The sequence below is a fragment of the Arachis ipaensis genome, chromosome B7, assembly GCF_059453495.1.
Source record: "Arachis ipaensis isolate K30076 ecotype BB chromosome B7, ASM5945349v1, whole genome shotgun sequence".
Taxonomy (NCBI): domain Eukaryota; kingdom Viridiplantae; phylum Streptophyta; class Magnoliopsida; order Fabales; family Fabaceae; genus Arachis; species Arachis ipaensis.
Genome location: NC_142442.1, coordinates 16,728,551 through 16,741,433, shown reverse-complemented (window position 1 = coordinate 16,741,433; position 12,883 = coordinate 16,728,551). Strand labels below are relative to the sequence as shown.

Genomic DNA, 12,883 nt, shown 5'->3' with positions numbered 1-12,883 from the left:
TATATTTGTGTATAAATATATATTTTATAATTTAATATATATTTTATATCAGTGGCTGATTTTAGTACCTAAATAGTTAAATAGTATTTTTGTTATTTGTATTAGGTTTAATATTTTGAGTTGATAAAATTAGTTTATTTGTTATTGAATAGAGTTTTAACATTTTCACCAAAAAAAACTAGAAAAGAATATAAATAACATTTTGTTTTCTCAAACTGTAGAATTATCTTGATATGGGAATAAGAAAAGCACACCACCCTGTATTTCATTTTGAAGAATCTATACTTTCTCTAGCGCCTTCAAGAAGATTCTTATCTTAATTTGCATGTAAAACTTCTCTGTTCCAAAACCATTAGCTGAGCCGCCAAATTAACACACAACACAACCCTGCTCTCTCTATATATTCATAAGAAGGATCACAACCTTTGAAGCAGCAAGTAAATTGAGTTAGAGAGTATATAATAATGGCAAAGGCATCATCAAGAACCGTTGGAATAGCTATGGATTTCTCTCCAACAAGCAAGTTAGCACTCAAATGGGCTGTTCATAATCTCATCAACAGAGATGATCGAATCATTTTGATCAATGTTCAGCCTCCACAAGCTGATCACACCAGAAAGGATCTCTTTCAGGACACTGGTTCGCGTAAGTAGTAATCACTAATTACTTCTCCTTTTTCGCTTCCAAAAGATTAAGTTAATTCGACCAAACTATCTAAAATAGATAGTTCGTTAGATAGTTATGTCGAATTAATCCAATCTTTTATAAATATCAAATTAGTTTATAATTTTCGTGGTTATAATTGTCCATATTTGAATATTTGATAATATATATAAGAGTAAAGTGATAAATACATTCTTAAAAATTTACTCTTCAGAGTTTAGATAAATTAGTCTTTAAAAAAAATATCAATAAAATTTTTTAAAATAATAGATATGGGTATATTATTTTCAAATTAATTCCTTATAATTAAGATAAAAAATCTTAATTTGAACTAATTTATCTATATTTATTATTTTAAAAAATTTTATTAATATTTTTTTTAGAGACTAATATATTCGAAAGATAAATTTTTAAGAGTTTATTTGTTATTTTACTCTATATATAATATATTACATAATTTAGGGTCACATTTTTGTGTGATTTTGTTGTTTTTTACTTTTAGCTTTGGTGCCTCTGGAGGAATTCAGGGAGATGAATTTCACAAAGCAGTATGGGATTGCTAGGGATCCTGAAGTCATAGATATCCTTGACACTCTCTCAAGGACCAAAGGGGTATATATATTTATCTAGCAACACTTTATATAGTATGGTAATTAAATCACTAGTTTATTAATTTTGGTTTTGCTGAAACAGGCAAAGGCAATGTTTAAGGTGTACTGGGGAGATCCAAGGGAGAAGTTGTGCAATGCTGTGGAAGATCTTCAGCTCAATTCTTTGGTTATTGGAAGCAGGGGTTTAGGTCCCATTAAGAGGTATAGTAACATAAGCATCCCTAAATTCTCCCCAAACTTTGTCTTTTCTCAAAAGAAGAAAAATTGGATCATTATTTTTTGGTACTTTATATCAATACTTGGACTATATCATTCTTAAATTTTTGTGAGATATATATTCTAATCGACTATGATCTGTGTATATCAAAATTAGCTACCAAAGTCAGCTATCAATATAAAATATATACTAGAATATAAATATATATTAAAAATAAATTAAACCACATATATATTTATACACAAATATATTAGTAGCTAATTTTGGTATACGAATAGTATTTTTATATTCTAATACTAAATTTTGAAACTTACAAATAAATCAAGTTTTGATAAAAAAAAATTGTCTAATCACTCTTAAATTAAAATAATAAAATTTAAATATAAAAAAATTAATAATAATTCATATTTTACTTTATCATTAGTTTATTAAATTTTTTATTTTTAAAGATTAAAAAAGAATTTTAGAAAATATATTTTTCACTAAATCTGTCTTTTATATTTTTGCTTTTTTCCACTATTTTTAATATTCTGAAATATAACTTAAGCTCTTGTATTTTCTTATTGAATTGTGTCCGTTGTGCATCTAATCCTATTTTTGTTGTTAAATACCATATATCTAGAAATTGAATTACTATACAATCAATTGGAGATTCAATTAAAGTGCTAAATTGTTATGTTTCAGGGTGTTGATGGGCAGTGTAAGCAAGTATGTGGTGACAAATGCTTCTTGCCCTGTCACGGTGGTTAAGGGCAACCAATCTTCAAATTCTAGGCATTAATCAAACTGTGATTAACATAGTTTGCGTGTTTCTGAAGAAAATCCACAAGTTTGATTAATAAAAGGTGCACGTGTTCAGCCTCATAATTGAATCATAATTAAGTGTGATGCACCCTTTGAATAATCATTGCTATTTTGGTTTTTTGTACTTAAAGTAGAATTTTCTGTACTTTAGCTTTCATTACTGTATCCTTATACGCCTCTCTTGTAATTTTAAGTACGTAGTTATCAGTTGTGTGTCATTTTACATTCAAATAAACTAGATTCATAAGAGGTAGATTCATTTGTCATTTTAATCAATCATTTTCTTTATATAATATAAAAGTTCACAAAAATTTGCAATCAAAGAAAGGTAGAATCATAAGCTTGTATTGCAATGTCACAACTACCAGGGTATGAGAATTATAGAAAAATATAAAATATTAAAATGATAAATTCTAATAATTTATTATGTTTTCATCAGAAGTATATATAATTCCTCAATTCTAATTTTTTCCGAACTTATTTCTTGTTTTATCATTGATATTTCACACATAATCAGTAATCATCATCTCTCCTTTTTGTTATTGCCATTGAGAATTCGGTACAATCTATTTTCAATCAATCATGTAATCTTTTTTCGTAAGTCATAGACACAAAATTATTGTTAGAGTAAATACCTATGTTGTTTCACTATATTTTTTTTATGGATATCCAATTCAATAAGTCAAAGACTAATTTGCTGCAGGTCTTAGTTCTATTTAAAATATGCTGCAAGCGAATAAATTGCTGCATATATAAAATAAGATTTAAATCACTAATATTTATTTAAGCGGACGAATAAATTAACTATTTGATCAACCAAAATTGATTTTTTGTTCCACTATTTTGATGGTTTGGTGCATGCTGATCTACAGACTCTTTGGAAGGCAGAAATTAAATATGTCTGGCCGAAATTTGAAAGCAAGCTCAATTCTTGATAGACAAGCTTTTCCTTGTTGAAATAAAGGGCCCAGGCCCAAAAGAACATAAAAAAATATAAATAATTAACAAATAAACCCGACAAAAAAAATAACAAATGCCCAAATTACTCATGTCCAAAATAAATATCTAGTTACTAGTTGGCTATCAACTTATGCGGCCAAGAGGCAGAGTCTTCATCTTCATTGAGGGTTTGTCACTAAGCAGCTCCTCCTAAGTTTAGTTCCGCCATTTTCTTTTTTTACAAAAACTTGAAAGAGTTGAATTTCATGAATAAAAAGGTGCACAAGAGTAACACCAATCATGTAAAAAAAAAAAAAGGTAAGAGTAATATCAACAACATGTACAAGGTGTTATCTGTACCTAACGAAGGAGAGGATTGGGAAACCGCTTGGACTAGCGATTGGATCGTGCAAACTTTTGAAATGACAGAATAGTATCTGCAATAACACTCTAATACCTAAATCAGAAAATTAGAGAGATAAAAATTAGGATTTTAGGGTGAAGTTGTTCATATTTCAAAGGATAATTATGTTTCTTTTTATATGTGTGTTTGGATATTTATTTTTAGGAGATACCTTTTTGAGTTTAAAGATTTTGGTATTGAAAGAAATTATTTAAAACACAATACAAATATTATTGGCATACCAAAAATCAGTAATTATATATTTTGTATTCTAACATGCATTCTATATGAACAATTGGTCACAATCTCTAACTATACCAAAAAAATTATCTACCTCTAACTTACAATTCTCTTCCAATTGCATGATCCTGACTACCTAGATTCATTTTTGAGCAGATTTGCAAACTCTCCCAATGCTTGGTTGTATAGTTAAATTTAATTAAATTCACAGTGCAGTCCATGAAATTACTAACATTGATTTAATATGATGGTTATTATTTAATCAAGAATAGAATTAGTAATATTAAACTGTCTCTTTCCTCTCCGTTTAGAACAGCCTTTCTATATAATTTATAATCTAATCAGCACTTCAGATGTTGGTAAAAGTGGATTAGTTCAAATCCAAATATAGAATTAATAACAATTATTTATAAAAAGTAGAGATTAGTAATATAAAATTAATTTATATTCATTAATAAATCAATATCTCATTGGGCCTACCCTTATTATATTCAAATACTATATAATTTGTTTAAGATCTTATGATGAAAATGATTTTGAAAAAAAGTATTATTATCAATGTTTTTGGTCATTCATTATGGACTACCTGGTTCATTTTTAATGTGTTTGGTGTACATTGACCGGAACATACAACAAACGCAACTAGTTCAAGTTCAGCTGAGAACCAAAGAAAGAAAAGTGAAAGCAATATTATATAACTTTTATGAGGATAGCTAATTTGGCTTTATTATTTCATTTATGGTTGGGTGAGATCTCGTCATCTTGATAACACTTTTTTTTTTAGATTAATTAACCAAAAGTGGTTGGAGCGATTATTGTTGGTGGATATTAATTATTAGGATTAGTAACTTAGTATGTGTGGACATGCATGAGACTCGGTGTCTATGAGTCTGATGATCTTTAATAATTTATCATTTAATCACAACTTGTTAGTCAAATATAAAATATCAAACACTGCTTACGAACCCCTGAAGAAGCGATTGTATTTCACAAGCTAATTAATAACATTTTACACCCTGATTAAAAATTTTTAATGGTGTAGAATTGAATTAAATTTTATTAAAAATTAAATTTTAGTCTAAATTAAATTAAATTTTAATGTTTAAAATAAATTAATAAAATTATAAAATTAAAGACATGTATGATGGGGCCATAACTAGTGTGAAGATTTAAGGCGGTGCGATAGAGGAATTTTCTATTGGTATAGGATTACACCAGGGATCATCCTTAAGTCCATATCTTTTCACATTAGTCTTAGAAGTACTCACAGAACACATCCAAAAGCCTGTGCCATGGTGCATGCTTTTTGCCGATGATATCGTCCTTATGGGAGAGTTAAAGGAAGACCTAAATAAGAAGTTGGAGTTATGGAGAGAAACTCTAGAAGTGTATGGTCTGCGCATAAGCCGTAACAAGACGGAATATATGGAATGTAAGTTCAGTCTAAGAAGGAAAAACCCCAATATAGAGGTGAAGATTGGAGAAAACATCCTACGAAAAGTTAAAAGTTTTAAGTATCTTGAGTGCATCATACAGGATAATGGGGAGATTGAATAGGATGTAAATCATAGGATCCAAGCAGGTTGGTCAAAATGGCGGAGTGCATCTGGTTTTATATGCGACAAAAAAGTGCCTTTAAAACTTAAAGGTAAATTCTATCGCACCGCTATAAGACCGGCTATGTTGTATGGTACGGAGTGTTGGGCGGCTAAAGGGGAGCACGAACATAAGCTGAGTGTGGCAGAGATGAAGATGTTGAGATGGATGAGTGGTACGCGATTGGATAAAATAAGGAATGAAGATATAAGAGAGAGAGTTGGAGTAGCACCCATTGTAGAAAAGATTGTTGAATCGCGTCTCAGGTGGTTTGGACATGTGAAAAGAAGACCGATAGAACATCCAGTCAGGAGGGTGGATGAGATGAAAGATGGACAAATGGCGAAAGACAGAGGAAGACCTAAGAAGACCATCCATGAGGTGGTCAAACGAGATCTACATGTAAACGGTCTCTCTGTAGACATGATACATGACAGAGCACAATGACGTCGTTTGATTCATGTAGCCGACCCCACTTAGTGGGACAAGACTTTGTTGTTGTTGTTTAAAATATTTATAAAATAAATTAAAATTTTATAATAGATAATTTTATTTTTTATTAATATAATATTATATTTAAATAATAAATATATATTTATTAAATTACATGAAATAATTAAAAAATTATATTTTTTAGCTAAATTTTTTTGAATTAAAATTTATTCACCTCTTTTAAAAAAATAAAAATTAGGTTAATCTAAAAATATTAAATTTAAAAAATATTATTATTAATTAAAAAATTAAATAGTTTTTTATGGTTGATTCTAACAACAAACCAATCACAAATACAAACATAAATTATTAATAATCAACTTGTTGAATGGTATAATGATATAATCAGTAAAAAAAATATTAGTTATTAACCATAAATTATAACAATTAATTCATGTTATTAAAATAGAATAAAATTATGTCACTTTTTATTAGTGTGATGATTGACACAACTTTATTTAAAATGTTCAGAGGTATTGACAAACGTTTGACATTATTAATTTAAGTTAAACATATAAAATATATACGTGTGGATATTTTTTTAGGGGCAATTTACTTAAATAAATAGAATAGAGAAAACGTTTACCTAAATGTGCAAAACTGGTTTTTGTTACCTGCATGTGCAAAAAGTCATTTCTATGTAATCCATGGCAACCCACCACGGTTTCAAAACGTGCATAAACCGTGGCAGGTCCCAGCGGATTATGGCCAAAAGATATAGAGTGTAAACCGTGGTAGGTCACCACGGTTTACTAAGGAGAGATGGCGTGCATAAACCGTGGAGAGTCACCACGGTTTATGAAGAAACTTGTTTGCACATAAAACCTTGTGGGTCACCACGGTTTATGTGTGGTAAATAATGGCCAAAAAACCTTGTTAATTTTATGTATTATTGACTAATATATACTATAAAATTTTTATGTTCTCTTTATGTATTATTGACTAATATATACTATAAAATTTTTACATGTATTATCAATTATTTTTTCATTATGTTTATCACTATTTTTCATTTTACACTATATTTAAATATTTATTATACTATAAAAAATATTAATGAACATAATAAAATAATTACTTATTAATATTTTTTAGAATACTCATTAATATTCTTATAATATAATAAATATTTTTTATTTTAAATTTAACAAATACTAATGTATTAATATACACTTATATGTGAATTTATTAAATCTATATAAAAGATTTATTAACAAGTAATTATTTTATTGTACTCATTAATATGTTATAGTGTAATGAATCTTTATTTTATAAATGAAAAAATAAAGATGAATATAATGAGAGAGGTCACCTTAAGCTTAAACGAACTTTTGAGTAGTTTTTATAAGTTCGCCTAAGATTTTGAAAACTTCATAAAAACTCAAAATAAAAAATAAAAACACAGATTCCAAACATTAATGTTAGTGTAATTTATTTTTAAAAATATTTTTTATTTTATAATAGAAAAAAATCCAAAAATTTTATGGTGTTTATTATTGGAGTCTAATTTTTTTCTAATTTATTTTACATAACAAATTTTAAATATTTTAAATTTATTAAATTTCATCATTTTAAATTAAATATTAATTTTTTATTTTTTAGTAAATAGACATCAATTTTTTAAGCACTATAAAAATCATTTTCTTAGTATTATCTGATTTTTTTTCTATTGTATTCTTTCTATTATAAAAAGCTGTTGTTGATAAGACATAATTTAAGATTCTACTCATAAATTTATTGTGCTAATAAATTCATTTTCTATTGGACATAAAATTAACAAGGTTTTCTGGCCATTATTTACCACACATAAACAGTGGTGACCCACAAGGTTTTATGTGCAAACAAGTTTCTTCATAAACCGTGGTGACTCTCCACGGTTTATGCACGCCATCTCTTCTTAGTAAACCGTGGTGACCTACCACGGTTTACACTCTATATCTTTTGGCCATAATCCGGTGGGACCTGCCACGGTTTATGCACGTTTTGAAACCGTGGTGGGTTGCCACGGATTACATAGAAATGACTTTTTGCACATGTAGGTAACAAGAACCAGTTTTGCACATTTGGGTAAACATTTTCTCTATTCTATTTATTTAAGTAACTTGCCCTTTTTTTAGATTTATATAGTAGACCTTTAAAAAAAATTAGTATATATTATAGTAAGGGACTTGAAGAATGGGAAGGAAAGAGAATAGAGGTGGTGAGAGAGAAGAGAGTGTGTGTTGAAAGATGAGAGACGTCAGAAAAAGCGGATGAGAAAAGTTAAAGAAAAAGTAATTAGATTATAAGGACATTTTAGATATTTTATATTTTAAGTGAAATTCTAATAGAATGAAATTCCAAATCGAACCTATTTGGATTGAAATTAATTTAAAAAAATAAAATTAAATTGAATTCCATCTAAACTAATTTAATTATCTTTGTTTCAAATAATAGAATTAAATTTATTTCTCATAAAAATTGAATTCTAAATGATTTTCAAATACATGTTAATGTTGATGATGATAAACAAAAATCTCATTCATCAATCAACCAGAATACACTATAATGTAATTCGAATCAACTAAATTCGAATTATATTTCTTCATAATTCGAATCAACCTAGATCGAATTATGACCAACCCAAGTGTACAAGTAGTTCGAATCAAGTAGGGTCGAATTAGACAATCATAATTCAAATTTAGTCAATTCGAATCACATGCATCACGTGACAAGGGGAAGTATTGATTCGAATTACTTCCTTTTCGTAACAAATTCTAATAAATATTTTTTAATGAATTTATTTAAATTATACTACAAAAAATATTTTATTCTATGCAAAATAATTTTTAAAAAATGGCTTAAAAATATTTTTTAAATTATTTTGCATATAATAAAATATTTTTTTGTGGTATAATTTAAATAAATTTATTAAAAAATATTCATGAGCTATCAAGAATGGGCAGAAGAGTATTGTATAAAATTCGAATTGCTCACCGTATAATTTGAATAAGGCTTGGTTTGATAAAACTTTTACTTTTTAAGAGTAGCTTATGAAAACTGGCTCAGGATTCGGTGGTCGAAGAACCTTTGGACCACTTAGTGGTGCAAGTAGAAAACATGTTTTTGGAGTTTTTTTATCAATTGCTACGTAGTCCTTGAACTAATTTTAATTACAAATCAATTCCATATATTTTATTTAATTATAAAAATAGTTTTTTATTTATAAATTATTATTTTATCAATTATCTATTATATTTATTAACAATCAAATACAAAAATAACAACCAATTATATCCTCCATTCATCCTAATAATTCCAATTGATTAAAAAATTAACTTTGATCTCGTTACGTTCGTCCATGGCTTCCAAATCGTGTTTCCTTGAAATTCGATCGATTGGTTTACACTATATCACAAAACAATCGATTGAAAGTTGTAAGGTAGAATGGTAAAAAGCTTAAACCAATCGATTGTTTATACTTTCCAATCGAATGAATGCCTTAAAACAATCGATTGTTGTTGTTACTCAATTGATTGAATTCACGAAAACAACATGGATTTGCCAAATACAATCGATTGGAAAGTGATGACATTGAAGTTTTAGCCAAATTCAATCGATTGGTAATGTAATCCAATCGATTGGAAGGTGATGAAGTTGAATGTTTTGCCAATTTCAATCGATTGGTAATGGAATATCCATCTACTCAATCAATTGGTAATGTTCTCATTTTTCAGAATTTTGTAGGATTTTGCACAATTTATTCTATTCAACTTTCATAAATCACAAATAGGTTGTACAAATCCTCATTAATCCAATTTTTTTTTTCAATCACCATGATCAAGATCTTATTATCTTCTTGCACCAATATCAATGTATTAACATAAGAACAATTTTTATCACTTAACTTAAATCATTGATCCTGTAGTTTGGTCTAGTTTTTTTTTTGGTGACTAAATAGAAAAAAAAAAGAAAAAAAAGAGACAAAACCAAATTAATTGGCTAGGGTCATATCTAAATCTATTAGATGTTGAAGCTCACTCCATGGTTGGCTCCAATTCGAGTGAATGTCCTCGACAGAAGCAGTTGCTTTAGCCATACAATCTGCAACACTATTTGCAGTCCTCTGAATTAAAAGAATAGAGACTCTCCAATTCCAATTCATAACCTCCTGTATATGCTTTGCCAAATCCCATTCCGGAATATCCTCACCAAGCATTCTTTGGTTTACCAAGAAAAGAGCTTCTAAACAGTCTGTTTCACAAATAACCTCACGAAATCTACTCTCCCAAGCAAGAAGTAAGCCTCTCCAAATTGCATACAATTCAGCAAAAAGAACACTGCACACTTCGACTTTCCCAGTGCAACCTTTCAACCAACATCCATCAGGATTACGAATGATACAACCAAAACCAGCATAGCCAGAAGGAGGAAACCAACTAGCATCACAATTCAATTTAACAGAATAAACTGGAGGTGGAACCCAATGCAAACAAAGTGAAGGAGGAGACAGAGATTGATGCATAGCAAAAATAGTGTGAAACTCCCTTACTGAACTACGAATCAAACTCACCACTTTACTATTTTTGATGCATAGCAAAAATAGTGTGAAACTCCCTTACTGAACTACGAATCAAACTCACCACTTTACTAGCACTTCATGAATCATCTATATTAAATAAGTCATGATTCCTGCTTCTCCAAATCCACCATATGGTCGAAAAGAAAAGAAAAATATTTTCACTCCTTGCACCTCTATAGAGCCAATCATGTAAATTCGAGTTATCTGAATACAGGCCTAAAAGGTTCCAGACCTCCTTGGCACTAGGGCACTCCCGAAGACAATGAAGAATTGATTCAGAACCATTCTGACATCGATGACAGGTGCTAGATAAAGCTAAACCACGACCCAAACGAAACTCTGCCGTAGGAATAGCATTATGAAGACTGAGCCAAATCAAGAACTTGTACTTCTCAGGAATATGCAGTTGCCATACCCACAACCAATTATCATGCTCATTCCAGTCAAACTTTCTTTTGGCTAGCCAACTGTACCCACTCCTAGCTGAGTAAAGTCTAGAAGATGCCACACCCCACGACCAACCCGAACTCTCTCCAGCATTCAAATCCGGATTATAAGCATTCAAACGCTGTTTGACATCTTCTGGAATGATAGAGAAAATATCATGGAGATTCCATTGACCATCTTTCCAAACGTCTCTAATAGTTAAATCAGAGTCAGATATATGTACAAAAGGGACATCTTGAGCAATTGGACCCTCAATACTCCAATTGTCAAACCAAAAAGATTGATCAAGTGACCCAACGCACCAAGAGAAGGCATCCTTAAGAGCACCAAAAGCCTTTGAGATACTCTTCCAAACATGAGAAGCATTGCAAGGGACAGGGCCATCTAAAACTCCCTCATTCCTCATATACTTCGCCCTCAATAGAGCAACCCAAGGCTTGTCCTGACAATGAAAAAGTTGCCACACCAATTTACCAAGTAAAGATATATTAACACACGCAGGATCTCTAACACCCAGGCCACCAAATTTTTTTGGAGTGATCACGGTCCTCCAATTAACAAGAGAAAGACCTTTACCATCAACTTGACCCTTCCAAAGGAACTGTCTCATCATAGAAGATAATTTATCACAAACCCAATTTGGAAAAAAAGATACCTGCATATGATAGATAGGAATGGATGCTGCAACAGAATTGATCAGGCAAAGTCTCCCTGCTTTATTTAGAAGCCTTCCTTTCCAATTAGCTAATCTTCCCCTCACCTTTTCAATCACCGAATGAAAAGAATCCCTACTGGTACGGGAATGATTAAGGTTAACTCCAAGATATCTTCCTAAGTCCAAAGCAAAATGTATTGAAGAAACACTAGTAAAAATATCTCTTCTACGAGCAGTCACATTTTTAGAACAAAAAGCTTTAGACTTTTCAAGATTCACTTTCATGCCAGATGCCTTGCAAAAAATGTTAAGAGAATGCATGACCATTTGGACCTGACTCTTTGTAGCCTGACAGAAGAGTAAGAGATCATCTGCAAACATCAAATGAGAAAATTTTGGGCCACCCCTAGTGATAGAAACTGGTTTCCACACACCCTCGACCACCTTATGAGATATATAGCAAGCAAGTCTTTCCATACAAAGCACAAATAAGTAAGGAGACATTGGATCGTCCTGTCTAAGCCCCCTTTCTAGGAGCAAAACTATCCAATCTATTCCCATTCCACATAATAGAAAGAGATGATGCACGGACACAAGTCATAATCAAATTAACAGTGATGATAGGAAAACCAAAAGCAATGAGAGTACTCTCCAAAAACCTCCAATCCACCCTATCATAAGCTTTTTCAAGATCAATTTTAAAAGCAAGAGTACCTTTCTTGGATTTTGTGTGCTTCATAAAATTCAGAATTTCTTGGGCCACAATAATATTATCAGGAGCACCACGACCCGGAATAAAACCTCCTTGTAAAGGACTAACAATATCTGGAAGAAAAGGCCGAAGTCGGTTAGTCAATACTTTTGTGATAATTTTATAAACAACATTACACAAGCTAATAGGCCTGAAATCCTTCATAAAGGTAGGGTTATCAATTTTAGGAATAAGCACAATCAGAGTTTCCATGATGCTAGGATTTAAGAACTCTCCCAAAAAAGCGCTCCGGACAATATTCCAAATCTCAGTGCCTACTATCTCCCAATATTCTTTAAAAAAATAAGCTTGAAAGCCATCTGGACCAGGAGCCTTAAAAGGGCTCATACTAAATACTGCTGACTTGACTTCCGCAAAAGAGACAGGGTCAATTAACCTAGCACAAGCCTCAGTACTTAGTGTGGGTATCAGAACATCCCCTAAACAATCAACCTCAACCTCTTCCGTTGTACCAAAGAGATTCCTGTAAAAAGAGAGAGCTTC

The 12,883-nt window shown here is 30.4% G+C and overlaps 1 protein-coding gene across 1 annotated transcript; it reads left to right on the top strand.

Annotated features, from left to right (window-relative positions):
* The first annotated feature begins 337 nt into the window (after nucleotides 1-337).
* LOC107609872 (Adenine nucleotide alpha hydrolases-like superfamily protein) lies at nucleotides 338-2,567 on the top strand. Its single transcript, XM_016311923.3, has 4 exons — nucleotides 338-645; nucleotides 1,166-1,275; nucleotides 1,357-1,475; nucleotides 2,176-2,567. Exons 1-4 carry the CDS (start codon nucleotides 465-467, stop codon nucleotides 2,270-2,272), a joined length of 507 nt encoding a protein of 168 aa, XP_016167409.1. The 5' UTR covers nucleotides 338-464; the 3' UTR covers nucleotides 2,273-2,567.
* Nucleotides 2,568-12,883: the final 10,316 nt, after the last annotated feature.